This window comes from Primulina tabacum, chromosome 5, assembly GCF_025594145.1.
Source record: "Primulina tabacum isolate GXHZ01 chromosome 5, ASM2559414v2, whole genome shotgun sequence".
Taxonomy (NCBI): Eukaryota; Viridiplantae; Streptophyta; class Magnoliopsida; order Lamiales; family Gesneriaceae; genus Primulina; species Primulina tabacum.
In genome coordinates this window covers 7,575,673-7,590,352 of record NC_134554.1, presented here as the reverse complement: position 1 = coordinate 7,590,352, position 14,680 = coordinate 7,575,673, and the positions used below count along the sequence as shown (strand labels likewise).

Sequence of the window (14,680 nt, the reverse complement as noted above, 5' to 3'; positions counted from 1 at the left end):
CAGTAGTCAAAAATTAAAAGCAATCATATTTTCGGAAGCATGCTACGTTTGACACCATATTAAAGTGTTTCTCAAGACTTTATGACGCAACCGTCACTACATTGACCGACTATATCTCCACCGGCTTTGGCCAAAATTTCAAAAACGATGAGAGATATCTTTTCATATCAATTTTGTGAAGTTTTGGCACAACCGGAAATTCGACAGTCACTAGTTTTGTTCGTCTTCCGGCCGGTTACCGCAGCTTCCACCGCATGTTTTCCGAATTTGGAGTGATTTAGGTTCCATTTTCAGCTTTCCTTGGCCCCATTTTTCGAGAATCGTCTCAGGCCCCGTCTAACATAGGTCTTGCTCTAGCTACATAAACGTCACATGAAAAAATGACTAATTTTTTTTTGAAAAAAATATTGGACCAAAACTGTAAAACAGTAATACATGCAAGACCAAAGTTACAATTTTTCTTTGATCAAGGTATAAAACACAACGAGATTTAGTAATACTTGTAAATATCATTGGTCTTGGTGGTGGCATAGTGTGAACAATGTTTAGTACTCATGAAATGAAATATGATGACCAAGTCATTGTTGGTAGCCAAGTTTGAATTTTTGTTTGGAGTTGGTTGGTGTTCGTCGTTGATTTATGCTAGCTCTTTGCGGATTTTTTTGTGGAAAATGTAATTACTGTCAAATATTGGAATCTCATTCTCATTCCTTGTCTTGGAATTCATGTCAAAAATGGAGATCGTTAGAGTTTGTGACATGAATTCTGTCGGGTCTAGCCTTGGCAGTCTTCGTGGTGTGGATTTTTGTAATTTTTCCACGTATCTATAATAAATTTTTTTTAAAAAAATAGAGCTTTGCGGGTTGATGTTGATTGAGCTGATGCTTTCCTTTTATATTCGATTTGAGAAAATTATATCTTTTTTTATCAAATAACATTTAAACATGTCTTCTTGATCAAAATACGATCTTAATCAACTAATTTGTATTTTTTTATATTGTAATCCATTTTTTTTATCATAGTATTGACGTGATACTGAAAAATTATGACTTAATTCACATTGAAAAATGATAATATGTCACGAAAAATGATGATATCTTAATTAAATGGAATTATTGTTGACGAGTATTTCGTTATTATATATATATCATGATCATAAACCATACGTCAAATAAACTCTTTAAAAAAAGCAATTACAATCGGAAAAGTATGCAACTTCTCGATTATTTCTTGTGATTGTGATAACCATCACATTGTCTATCTTTTTCTTTTTTCTTTTTTATAAGCATTGAGAAAATGAAACATTAGGGATAAAAATATGTGACGTGGACTACAATTAGGCATATGCACGTGGTGCTCACAATTGATATGTTATTTTTTTCTTGATGATTCTTTGACGACAAATTCATCGTCATTCATTATATCCAAGCATATAAAAAATAAAATAAAATATAAGCTATTTGAATTATTGATATACTACTTAATAAAATAATATTGTGACAGAATTCATATCGTAAGTTAGTCAATTTGGATTTTGTCAAATAGTCAAATTTTAGTTTGGGGGTGCAAAGATAATGAAAAGTTAATAAAATGGAAAAATAACAATTCATTACAGTAATATCAAATTTTAGAGGAAATAACTTTTTGTTCCACTAACTTTGCTTATTTTGGGTTTGGTCTATAAAATCTTCGAAATTTAGTTTTGATGCACTGACTGAGATATTTTTTTGGCTTTTGATCATATTTGTCGGAGTGAGGTGGCACCATAAATAGTATGAAACAATAAGTATATGTGATACTGACATTTAACGATCAGAATGTATTTTTTTTATTGTATGTCAAGAACATTTTCTGAACAAGTGGATGTGCTGATAAAATGTCTTGACATATAAGGAAACAAATCGATATTGTTTGTTGGTCGATTATATAATTCAGAAGACTACAGAAATATTTGATCACTTTGCGGAGACTATCTTTCTCAGTTTGATAGACCTAAATCAGTTCGTCTAAAAATATACGAGAAGTATGCTAACATGATTTTGAATTTTAGTACTTCTGAATTTTAATTGACATAAAAAAATATTACCAAAACTTATAAATATCAACATTTTTGTTCAAGTTGTCACGTCCCCAGATCGGGGTTAGTCGACACCGACATTGTTCAACAATCACATAATCATCAAACAACAAGGGCTCATAGCATAGTATAAACCAAAACTAGTCTATTATTCATAAAATCATAAAAATCATTGTCTTTACAACTTAAATAAAAATATGCGGAAAGGTTTTTACAACTCAAAATAATTTAAAACGTTAAAACTTAATTAAACTTCTTCAGCACTTCATCATCACCATCCCCAAAATTGGGTTCGTTCTTCCTCATATAATTGCTCATCTGACTTACCTGGGAGGTTAGATTAAGGGGGGTAGCAACATATACATATACTTGAATTCAAATTTTACATATCATATCATAACTTGAATCATAATGAATATTCATACTTCATAATCATAACATATCATCACATATCAAACTCATTTAGCATACTCGTTTAGCACTGAAAGTCATCTAATTTCCATGATTTTCTGATATCAGTCTCCTATATGTTAATTCTCTAAGGAGTGAGGTCATGTCCAATATGTTAATCCTCTATGGAGTCATGAGGCCGTACAACGATTACCATCCCACCGTATAAGGGTCATAGTTCGGAAATTCTTTCACATAACCAATCGAATCCTAGCAGTGTTTTGAACATAAAATTTGACAAATCTTGAAGAAAATATATCATGAACAAGGATTATGCTCGAATGAAATTTCAAAAATTGAAGGAAGATTCGTACACAAATTATAATTTTTTTAAAACGCAACCCCACTTCAGAACAAGTGTGGCAAACAAAAACTCACTTACGAAAGAATATATACATAACAAAATCCCATTTACGAAGGACAAGTGTGCAAATTATAATATAACAAAAACTCACTTACCTTATACTGGAAGAAAACGTGAAAAATTGGGAAGCCATAGAAGAATCATGCAAACAGCACTTACAAAATGCAGCAGCACTTCGACCAAAAAATCAGTCGCTTTGCAGAATTATTTGCGACTTATTGCACCGTTGGGCTCAAAATTTCACAATACGTTCACAAGTAAATCGAATAATTTAGGAACAATGAACTTTTCACAGTACGTTCACAAGTACCTTCCATAATTAAGAGATGCTCCTTCCATAAATTTCGAGATACTCCTTTCATAAATATTTAGATGCTTCATCGTTGAAAAAAACATTAAGCTTGATACTTGTTGCCAGTTGAAAGAAAGTTTCACTGTTTCAAGTGGACGACTGATGAGTTTTTCCTTGAGGAAATGCGACAACGTGAAGCATATTAATTAAGCTTGATACTTGTTGCTTGGCTAAACTAATATATAGTGGTAATTGTCGATTAACGAACATATATCACTTGGATAGAAGATCAGATGAGGTTAAAATCGATCATCTATTATAATAACCTGGTCTCACGAACCTTTATCTGTGAAACGGGTCAATCCTACCGATATTCACAATAAAAAATAATACTCTTAGCATAAAAAGTAATACTTTTCATAGATGACTCAAATAAGAGATCTGTATTACAAAACACTACCCGTGAGATTGTGTCAATAAGTTTTTGCCTATAATGATTCTAAGTATGTTAAGATCAGCTTTGACAAAATATGATTCTAAGTATGTTAAGATCAGCTTTGACAAAATAGCCATGTATCTCATTAATAGTAAAAACTTGTGTGAAACGATCTCACGAATAGTATTTCATGAGACATCTCTCATTTGGTAAATCACATTTTTGCTTCGAAAGAGAATTCTACTTGGTTCAACTGCTTTATTATATTTTTTTATTCCATTCGTTCCATATATTGCAAAATTGATGGATAAACTGTAAACGTCTTTTCAAGAACCCTCGACAACGTTAAGAATACCGTGGTTGCGCTGCTATAAAATAAAAATACACAGAGAAAACTAAAGGTACCAATCTTCTTGTGCTATCGTTTGGGTTTAAAGTTCCGCTCTGCCGGACTTTGATTTCTTCTTCCAATTTGTTTTCGTGCCTTTCCACCACTGCCTTATTCTATTTGAAACTCTGTTAGCATGACCTTTTAATGTCTGGCTTACATCCATGGCTCCTCTCGTAATTTGTTCCTTCCAATCATACTTTTTTGCATCTTTATCTCTCAGGACTTTTCCCTGCGACAAAGTTTTGGCATTTGCTCAGAAAATTGCTCATTTTGCGGCATAAATTAAAGAGTAAGTTCATGTTGCTACCAATTTTGAGGGGAAGTCTGCCCCATCGTCATCATCATCTTCTGCATCTTCATCGCCAAAGTTTTGGTTCATCAAGTCTTCCCTCGAGTACATTTTCATGCCCGGTGCTCCCGGAATGCCCTAAAATAAGGAAATTTTAGTCAGAGACCTGGAATACCATTTGCGGGTCAAAAAGGCAAGCTGTTATAAAGAATTTTAAACAGTGCATACCTCCATGGATTTCATTAGCCTCTCCATTTCGGCTTCTTTAGTGGACTTAGCTATAAAGGGCTCTCCTGGAATCCTATCCTGAAGGGTATACATCGAAGCATTTGTGGAGTTACCTCAAGTTAAGACGAGGACTTCAGTGGAAGCATACTTTTACAGTGACAGTAAAAGTTATGCGAGATGCTAAAAATGAATATTCTATCAATGTTTATGCAGTCAGTTCATATTATACAGTGATTTCACTCAAGTTTGGGTTCTAAATTTATGTTTCCTAAAAGAAGGGAAGTCACGGCGGCTTATTTGCCAGAAGTTTGGTGGCTTCCTGTCTGGTTTCAACACTCTTTCTATTGAGCTACTGTAGATTGTATCTTATATCACTTAAGCCTCCTGCCTTCCTCAACTAATAACACTAGAATAATTTTATTATGTCAACATACCATCGCTGCTAAACAGAACTCCTAATTCCCCAATCAAATACATTTATAATCTTTTAACATGAACGTGATATAGTTTATAAGATGGATCTTGTTTGTCCTTCTACTAATCACTTGCAGTTCAAAGCAAAAAAAGTACCCAGTAATGAAGGCGACAAGCCAGCTAAATGACTGCTGGCAAAACCATCTTGCTAGTATCTGATTTTTACCTTTGGAACTGGTGGTGGCTCAGAACGACATGCCTTTGTGAGGTCTTTACAGATGTAATTCACCAAAGAGTCAAGCTGAGGCTTGTTCTTATACAAATATTCTGCAACATCTGTATCCGAATAACCCAGAACCTGGAAAATCACATATCCAAGTGTTTAACTGCAAGAGTCAATTGATTGAGAAATGTGATTTGAGGTCTCAAATGCTTGGGAAATATAACTCAATAATTCGGTATTTTTTCCAATCAATCAATCAAGACAAACGCGAGCATTACTCTATCGGTATCAGGAGATCATCCGAGCTGCTTTAGGAATTTTCTCAAGGTGTAAGATAGTAGAAAATAACACGTATACCTCTTATTGAATGATTTCTTCATAGTTCACAGGTGTAAGAAGTTGACTGGAATCAAAGAAAACTAGGAAGGGAGAATTCAGAAAGTTGGGACGAGGGAAGAAGCATCGAGCGGGTCAAACTAGGTGACTAAATAGATCTTATTTCAGGGGTGAACTTGCAGTTATAAAAAAATCTCATAAAATTTCAAAATTGCAGCCCTGCTGGATCCTCCCTTGAACACGAGGTTCCCCGATTTTTTTTGTTTGAGAAAATGCAATTCTAGATGAATCAACCACACATTTGTAGCAATAGAATTTCATATAACTAAAACCAGATACATCATGAAGTTAGAGCAACAGCTGCAATGCTCAAGTAGGACAATTTGGATTACAAAATCTCAGTCCACTAAACAGCCAGATGAGGGAAAAAACAAATTTCTAAATGTTAAACATCTAGCGTGAGTAGAAGCCACCATCATTTTAGAATCCGTATCCTATCATTTAATAATTCAAGCATTGATCACCACTTCCTCCAAAAAAGTCGAACTATTACAAACAATAAGCGAAAAACTCATTTGCAGAAGTTTATTTTCACAGGCAGAACAGTTTTTATGCCTAAAACATCAGATTCTAATGCATAGAGTTCTACTGTAGTCTGTAGCTACTAACTGGGAAAACGACAAATGTGTAGCAATCTCACCTCTTGACAAGCTCGCTCTATTGTTTTGCATTCAGAGTTGCACTGTCCTTCAGAGTCTTGCTCAACAAGCTGAGTGCAAGAATATGTAAGCAAGCATCCTCATACGATTTAATACACAAAAACCAACACAGTTGTACGCTCATTTACCTCCAATTTATCTTTTTTCTCTACAATGTCAATTTTGAGTATCCAGTCAGCTTCTTGCTTCTTCAAATTACAAACATTCTCCGCAATTTCGATAATCTGATACTCTGATATCTACTACCAATACCATATATCACTAAAAGTCACAATCAAATCAAGAAAACAAAAACACACACACACACAAAAAGCAATAAAAAGCACAGGGAACCATAAACTTGATCAAACCATATAAAGCATGAACTGATAGGGATAATTGTGCCAGACGATAGAAACAGTATCTCTAATGATTTACTCAATAGAAAACCAAAACCCAACAAGAACCGAAAAAGAGAACTTGATCAAGCACTAAAAAGGAAAAAAACAGATACCAATCACACATTAATAAAATTAACACGGTAACGAATTCGAACAGAAACCCATATAACAAAATCACCTTTTTAGGAGAAATCTCAGCTTGTCTAGCTTGAACTTGGTGGTACAACTGCGATGCCAACTTCTCACAAACTTGGCATTTTATGTATGGGATGTCCTCTTTTCTTGCTACCCCCACCGGTTTCTTGGTGCAGTGGGATACAGGAATCCATGGGAGTACCAGGAATACTACGTAACACGAGAGAACTAGTAGTGCATGATGGGATTTCGCCATAGTTACACACAAAGCACACAAGATGTTTGGTTTAATTACTATACTGAAAGATCTGCTAGCATAGTTTTGGGAATTCTGAAAAGGTCGTAGGTGTTACGTGTTCACTGTTTCTGATTGGTTATTCGAAGCCACGTGGGATTTACTTGACTTAAAAAGACCACAAAAACTCCAAATCATACTTTCAAAAAAAAAAAAAAAAACTCCAAATCATGAAATCAACGTACCTTCCCATCTCATTAACCCCACTTAGGACTGGACTTGGTAACCTATTTAGGACTGTTGGAGGTACTGGATTTAATTTATCGAGCTAGGCTCTAACCCCATCGAATCGAGGTTTATTTCATCTTATTTATATGGGCATTGCCCCATGATAGGATGAATGGCCAAGATTTGCAATGCATATATAGGAACCATTTTTTTTTTGAAATTGTATTTGTGGTTGTTTTAAACTTTTCAAAGCGAAATTTTGAACAATAGTTAGAGTTGATTCATCTTAATTTTTTTGAACAATACTAAACTATTTTTTAAAATAAATCTGAACAAGTATTTTATAAAAAAAAATTAACAATCAATAAATTAAACTAACCATAAAATTAAATAGTTTGATCGTGTTAAATGTAACGTATACACCGAAATTTGATTTTTTGGATCGAATTTTAATCAAATTTCAGCCATAAAGGACTTGTTTCAGCTTATAGTTTCTTACTCTGCTTCTGGCGATCTAGTGAAGGGTATAGCTTCGGTTGCATCTGTTCTATGCGAGTCGCATTATTGTATATTTGATGTGAAGATTCAATTATTGGATATCTTAACGTTTTCAGTGAAGGGTTGGATAATAAATTTGATGATTTGGAAAGTTTAATTTACCCAATTGAGGATTTAGTTAGTTTATGGATTTCATATAGTGGGGTGCAGAACCAAAACGTTGGTTATTTGAAAGCTTTTTTCCCACTCCTGGGGGCCCTGACATTGTTAAAAGAGTTAGAGTTGAAGGGTGTGGCATGATGGACCTTGCAGGGTTCGTGGTTGCTGAGGCTATTTTGTTAATGGTTGTGCTTGAAAATACGAGAGGAGGGTTTTGGAGAGAAGACGCAGAATGAGCTCAAATATTGGCTCGTTGGTTCAATAACTGGATTTCAAAGCTTAAAATACACGTATATGGTTTGTATAAAAGAATAGTACTTTCTAATGAAATTTTAGTTGTGACACCCCTCCTCAGGTTTACTCTCACGTGCTTGTGTGCAGTGCCTTGAATCTGCGGTTTGGCCGGTTTAGTATATTGTATTAGGTTGCTGGAGTCCACAACCACTAACAGCTAATATCTGTGGGTTTCCTGTAACATTTTTTTTAGAATTTATTGGATCGAGTTCTTGGATTTTTTCAACATTTGTGTAGAGTTATATGTGCAGTATTGGGGATGAGCCAATTATAATTCTGATTAACTCGAAAGCTTTGCTAGTAGCTCCTCTGATTTTTGTGTTATGTACATTGATGTTTCTAGTTTGCCTTTGCAAATAATTAAATGGGTAGGGAGAGGAGAGAGATAGGGAATGAATCCAGCGTCGGTGGACCTAGTGGATCAGTTCCAAAAAATGACGATTCGAACAGTGACAGCTAGAGAGAAGATTGATATTTTGATTAACAAAATCCGACACAATGGTCCCTTCTCTCCAACATATCTAATTCTGGATGAAGAATTAAACATCCAAGACTTTTTAAGTGTTTCTTCTAAATAGTTTAAAATCGAAAAAGAAAAAAGCAAAGTTATTACATTACAAGTGAAATGAAACTAAATAGTTTACACATACACCATACAATTGTAAGTTAGTATAATTTACACAAATCAACAATTGGACAAAAATAATCGAAAATAAAAAATTAGTGTATTGAAATAAACTTTGAATATTTAATGGATCAAAATCTCAAATCAAACAAGTTAAATGGAACAAGAAAAACAATCTGATTTGAGGAATGATTTTAACAAATAGACCGTTTGAATTTTTCAAAAAACTTTTCGCAAGTTTGAAAAATTGAATACATTTGAAACGTATTGGCACATTTTCTCAAGAGAATGTGGACCTTAATATAAATTGGATAACTATGGGGAGAAATGCAAGTATATCTTCATCCACTTGAATTTTGGTGTGAAACGAAGACTTTCGGGCGCTTTAGTAATTAACAAGTAATAAACGCGAATATGACCCACCGACTGTTATAATTAAAAACAAAAATTAGTAATGTGGTAATCGGATTTACGACTTTTGTTGCGTTGATTTGTTAATTGGCATTCATACTCCGTAATCACTTTTAAAGCACATATATTTCTGGAAATGGGCATCAAGGGACAGTGTTTTCTTGTGGCAGTTTCGTCATTATTTACTTTAATGGCATGTTTTGATCAGATTCGTTTATATAATTGTTATAAAAGTTGTAAAGTCAAAGATTTTCAGTGAATTTCTTTGAAGAACAGAAGATATATAAGGATTTTGCTTCGAATTTTCATATATCTTCTTTGAGTTGGAGAAAAAGTGTTTTCTTGTGGTATTTCTGTCATTATATATGCTAAAAGACAACGGTTTTCTGGGGTCAAAGACAATAATTTTTAGAAAACTGTTGTCTTTGCTTTAAAAAAATGCTCAATAACAACGATTTTCACTGAAACTGGTCTTAAAAAGTCTTTTTAAGTGTTGTGTATTCGTTATTTTCCTTGAGTGAGCTTTTATAAAAATTTAAAGAACTTACATAATTTAATTATATTAGAACATGAGAGAAACACTTCAAATATATTTATCATAGACCAACTCCTAACATGAGGCATTTACACTTCTCGAGGTACAATAATATCCAAGTGGTTCTCCATTGAAAATTCTCTCAAGAAATATTAAATATTCTTTGAATATGCACTTCAGTCATAATTTTTTTCATTAAAGAATATGTTAATTCACACTTCACACTTCACAGCATAGTTTCAAATAAAAACGACACAGAATCATTGATCTGGAAATGGGCATACAGAGACCTGATCAGTTTTTCCTGCTTGCGATTTCATTATATAGTACTCTAGTGGCTTGTTTCGCCTTGCCGTTACACAGCATAATCACAGATGAATCTGCGCTTCTTGCATTCAAATCCGAACTTAGTTTAGACCCTTCTCATGTTTTGTCCCAAAACTGGTCCGATTCTCTCCCGACATGCAAATGGATTGGAGTTACGTGCAGTTCTCGCCACCAAAGAGTGAGTGCTTTAGATATTTCCAACTTGGGACTTAGCGGAAATCTGCCGCCACAACTGGGAAACCTCTCGTTCCTAGTTTCTCTCAACTTGAGAAATAACAGTTTTCGTGGCCAACTTCCAGCAGAGTTGGCCCAGTTGCGCAGACTGAGATTCTTGGATTTTGGTTTCAACGAGTTCAACGGCGACATCCCTTCTTGGTTTAATAACTTGGTTGAACTTCGGTTCTTGAATCTTCGAAACAATAGTTTTACTGGTTCGATCCCGAATTCCATCACGAATATATCCAAACTTGAATCTATAGATATGTCATTTAATCCTTTACAGGGAAGAATTCCAGAAGCAATAGGAGGTTTATTTAACTTGAAAAAATTGCTATTACAATATAACGATCTCACCGGTGTTATACCACAGTCGGTTTTCAACATATCCACCATGGAAACACTTGCTCTTGCGGGGAATAGTTTCTCTGGTAGTCTCCCTGAAGGGATGTGGCCCGGCCTGTCGAATCTGAAATGGCTTTCACTGGCTTCAAATGAGTTGGAAGGCCCAATACCGCCAAACATTTCTGAATGTTCACAGCTTAGTCTTCTTGCCTTGTCGCATAATACGTTTACTGGCACCATACCACGAGAAATTGGAAACTTAAGAGCCCTTGAAACATTGTATCTTGTTTCAAATCATTTAACAGGTATATGTTTTATTCCCTACAAAACTTCACGCAAAAAGTTTGTCCAAATTCCCGTGTATGTTGAATTGGATTTCGTTTGAATGGATAAACATAACAACTTTCTGAATAAGGCTAAGGTGTCAAAACTCTACATGTTTGTATAAGTTTGTCGTCTCTTGGGACGCGTCAAAGTTTACCAAAATATGGTTCCTAAGATTATCAAAAACAAGGTCCCATAAGATTCATGATTCTCGTATAGCTGGAGTCTCTGGAACCACAAAAATCCAACTCAAAATCTTTCAAAGACGATTTTGATAAGAGTTTTGCTAAATTCGTAATCAAGTTGTGTTCAGAAATCATAACCTGAGTTTCAGCCCGAAACATTGCTCATTAACATAGGCTTATAATGTAAATGTGTGTTTTTCTATTTTCTTTTTAACCATTTCGAAATGATATCAAGTCCTTAAAAAGTTTATCTTCTTTGACAGGTGAAATCCCAGAAGATTTAGGTAACCTCGACAAGTTGAAGGAGCTAGGAATGGGAAATAACTTTCTTGTGGGCTCTATACCTTCAACTATCTTCAACATTTCCTTATTGCAATACATAGACATTTCAGATTGTAATCTAACAGGTCCCTCTCCTTCTCATCTATCTTCAGCGTCTCCTCATTGCAATACATTGATATTACGGACTCTAATCTAACAGGCCCCTTTCCGTCTGGTATGTGCTCCCCTTCTTCTCAACTCGAAAGCGTTTTCTTCCATGTGAATGAAATAGTTGGACATCTCCCAGAAAGCATCGGCGAATGCTCAAAAATTCAGATGTTGTCATTGTCTTTTAACAACATAACTGGAAACATACCAAAAGGGATCGGAAACTTAACAATGATGCAAAATCTGTATCTTGGCTATAACAAATTGACAGGTATGATATTTTTGATGAGATTCTTGCTTGTGAATTTAAGAAATTTATGCTTAAATGTGTTTTCAGGCATAATTCCAGAACAAATAGGCAAGCTTTACAATTTGGAGGTCTTTTCATTGGAAAACAATAACTTAACAGGTTATATCCCGGAAAAAATCTTCAACATCTCAACATTAAGCTTGATCAGTGTTTCGTTCAATCAATTTTCGGGTTACCTTCCGTCGCTTTTGAGTTATGGGCTACCAAATCTTCAAAAACTCTACCTCAACGACAATTTGTTCTTTGGAGAAATCCCCGAGTCTATCTCGAATTTTTCTAGCCTCAACTTCATCACCTTTGCTTACAACAATCTCAACGGACAAATTCCCAACTCCTTTGGGAAGTTGAATCTTTTGGAAAGTTTTCATTTAGATGACAACAATTTTGTTAGTGAAACATCAAAGCTAAGCTTCATTACTCCATTGCAAAATTGCAGCTATCTAAGAAAATTAAGTTTCGGATTAAATCCTTTCAATGGAATTCTTCCAGTTTCCGTGGGGAATCTGTCGACTTCCATTCAATCTTTTGGAGCTGACAAGTGTGGTTTCCGAGGCAGCATTCCCGAGGAATTTGGGAATCTTGAAAATTTGGTTTTTTTAACTCTTGACTTGAATGAACTCATGGGAGCTATTCCAAATACTGTGGGAAACTTGAAAAAGCTTCAAGGATTAGCTCTTTCCGGCAACAAAATAAGTGGATCTATTCCGAATAGTCTCTGTTATTTACAAAATTTGAATAGGCTGCTGCTTCAGCAAAATCAAATAAGTGGTTCTATCCCTGAATGCGTAGAAAATCTTACTTCGATAAGGGAAATATACTTGGGCAACAACAGATTTAATTCTGTCATGCCTACAAGCTTATGGAAACTCGATGATCTTGTCATGTTGGGTCTGTCTTCAAATCTTCTAACGGGTTTTCTGCCTTCAGATATCAGAAATCTGAAGGTTCTAACTGCTCTTGATTTGTCAGAAAATCAACTCACAGGCGTCATTCCTAGCTCCATCGGAGACTTAGAAAGTGTTGTCGATATTTCTTTGGCACGAAACGGATTTCAAGGATCGATTCCCGAGTCAATCGGTAAATTACTGGGTTTGGAGATGCTAGATCTTTCACACAACAATCTTTCTGGAAGCATCCCATTGTCGCTAGAAGAACTTCGGTTTCTCAAATACTTGAATGTTTCTTTCAACGAGTTAAGCGGTCCTGTCCCTACTGGTGGCCCCTTTAAATCCCTTTCGAGTCAGTTCTTCATGTCTAATGGAGGACTTTGTGGCGATCCTAAATATGGAGTTCCACCCTGTCATGAAAATACAGTGGCTGAGTCCAAGAGGAAAAAATTGATTCTTCGTGCAGCGTACATTTTCTTGTGAATTTCAGTGCTAGTTTCTGCCATAATCTTGTCATTTATACTTGCAAGGAACCGCAAGAAAAACGAGGTAGAAACTTTGACGGAAAGTTCATTTAATACTGCACCATCACGAATTCCGTATCACGAACTTGTAAAGGCGACTGAAGGGTACAACGAGAGACATTTACTTGGCACAGGAAGTTACGGTTCTGTCTACAAAGGGAGGCTTCAAAATGGAGAGGATGTTGCGGTAAAAGTGTTCAACTCGCAGTCAGAAGGCGAATTCAAGAGTTTTGACACTGAATGTGAAGTCCTGCGGAGGCTTCGTCATAGAAATCTTTGCAAAGTCATTGGCAGTTGCTCAATTGAAGACTTCAAGGCATTGGTTCTTGAATATATGCCAAATGGAAGCCTCGATAGGTGGCTATATTCGGAAAACAACTTCTTGAATATCTCGCAGAGACTAAACATAATGATAGACGTAGCATGTGCATTAGAATATCTACACCATGATTACTCAATACCTATAGTTCATTGTGATTTAAAGCCAAGCAATGTGCTCTTAGATGGCGCTATGGTTGCCCATTTGAGCGATTTTGGAATCGCTAAGCTATTAATCGATGGAGTTAGCACTACGCTCACAAGGACCCTCGCCACATTAGGCTACATAGCCCCAGGTAAACATGCCAAGTTTCATTCCAATATTCTCCTTCAATCCCATTTTATACTTTCACTTGGTATATCTTTGATGAACTTCTTTGTTTTTTCTTATTTTATAGAATATGGTTCCGGAGGATTGGTGTCTGTGAGATGTGATGTTTATAGCTATGGCATAATGTTGATGGAAGTTTTCACAAGAACGAAGCCGAACGATATAAAATTCACAGGAGATTTAAGCCTAAGGAAGTTGGTGAATGAATCTATGCCAAATGCGATTTTGCAAGTTATAGATTCAGAACTGTTGAGAGCAGATGAAAAATATTTCAGTGAAAAATTGGAATGTTTAGTTTCAATAATGGAGATAGGCTTAAAATGTTCCACGGAGAATCCTAACGAGAGGACAATAAGCATGAAATATGTTGTTGTAGCATTAAAGAAAATCATGTCCCATCTCCTTCAATTTTTTCCCAAGTAGGCAATATCTGAATTTTGAATTTTATATATGTTATGTGAAATAAAAATGGTGTTATCCCTCATTTTACTTTTTATTAGTTATGTTTTACTTTTATTTGATGCATGATAAGTTGATTATAATATTTATTATTATTTTTAATTTTTCATACTAAATAATCTCAAAGTAAGTAACGTGGATCAGCATGCACTAAGATCAAACTCAGATGTAAATAAACTTATACGATGATTTTGCTAATTAATTTTATGAGCAAACAAGAAATAAAAGTTTATTATATGTTAACGTGAAATATAAGTTTTTTCGTCAAGGAAAAAAAAAACTTTATTAAAAAAAATGTTCTACCTC

The 14,680-nt window shown here is 35.0% G+C and overlaps 3 protein-coding genes across 4 annotated transcripts; 2 read left to right on the top strand and 1 right to left on the bottom strand.

The window, feature by feature from the left end:
* Nucleotides 1-3,923: 3,923 nt before the first annotated feature.
* Nucleotides 3,924-7,122, bottom strand: LOC142546091 (uncharacterized). 2 transcript variants are annotated; one of them, XM_075653596.1, is made up of 7 exons: nucleotides 6,778-7,120; nucleotides 6,348-6,458; nucleotides 6,201-6,269; nucleotides 5,168-5,299; nucleotides 4,528-4,605; nucleotides 4,318-4,437; nucleotides 3,924-4,239 (listed from the first exon to the last, which is right to left on the bottom strand). In XM_075653596.1, the coding sequence occupies exons 1-7, from the start codon at nucleotides 6,988-6,990 to the stop codon at nucleotides 4,051-4,053; spliced, it is 912 nt and encodes a 303-aa protein (XP_075509711.1). In that variant the 5' UTR covers nucleotides 6,991-7,120; the 3' UTR covers nucleotides 3,924-4,050. The 2 variants fall into 2 exon arrangements, with proteins under 2 accessions (XP_075509711.1, XP_075509712.1); XM_075653597.1 differs by lacking the exons at nucleotides 6,201-6,269; nucleotides 6,348-6,458 and having other exon boundaries at nucleotides 6,778-7,122.
* Nucleotides 7,123-9,820: 2,698 nt separating this feature from the next.
* On the top strand, nucleotides 9,821-14,390 carry LOC142546090 (uncharacterized). The gene is made up of 5 exons (XM_075653595.1): nucleotides 9,821-10,912; nucleotides 11,380-11,523; nucleotides 11,598-11,816; nucleotides 11,883-13,880; nucleotides 13,983-14,390. Exons 1-4 carry the CDS (start codon nucleotides 9,994-9,996, stop codon nucleotides 13,223-13,225), a joined length of 2,625 nt encoding a protein of 874 aa, XP_075509710.1. The 5' UTR covers nucleotides 9,821-9,993; the 3' UTR covers nucleotides 13,226-13,880; nucleotides 13,983-14,390.
* On the top strand, nucleotides 13,601-14,338 carry LOC142547841 (receptor kinase-like protein Xa21). The gene is made up of 2 exons (XM_075656306.1): nucleotides 13,601-13,880; nucleotides 13,983-14,338. Exons 1-2 carry the CDS (start codon nucleotides 13,601-13,603, stop codon nucleotides 14,336-14,338), a joined length of 636 nt encoding a protein of 211 aa, XP_075512421.1.
* Nucleotides 14,391-14,680: the final 290 nt, after the last annotated feature.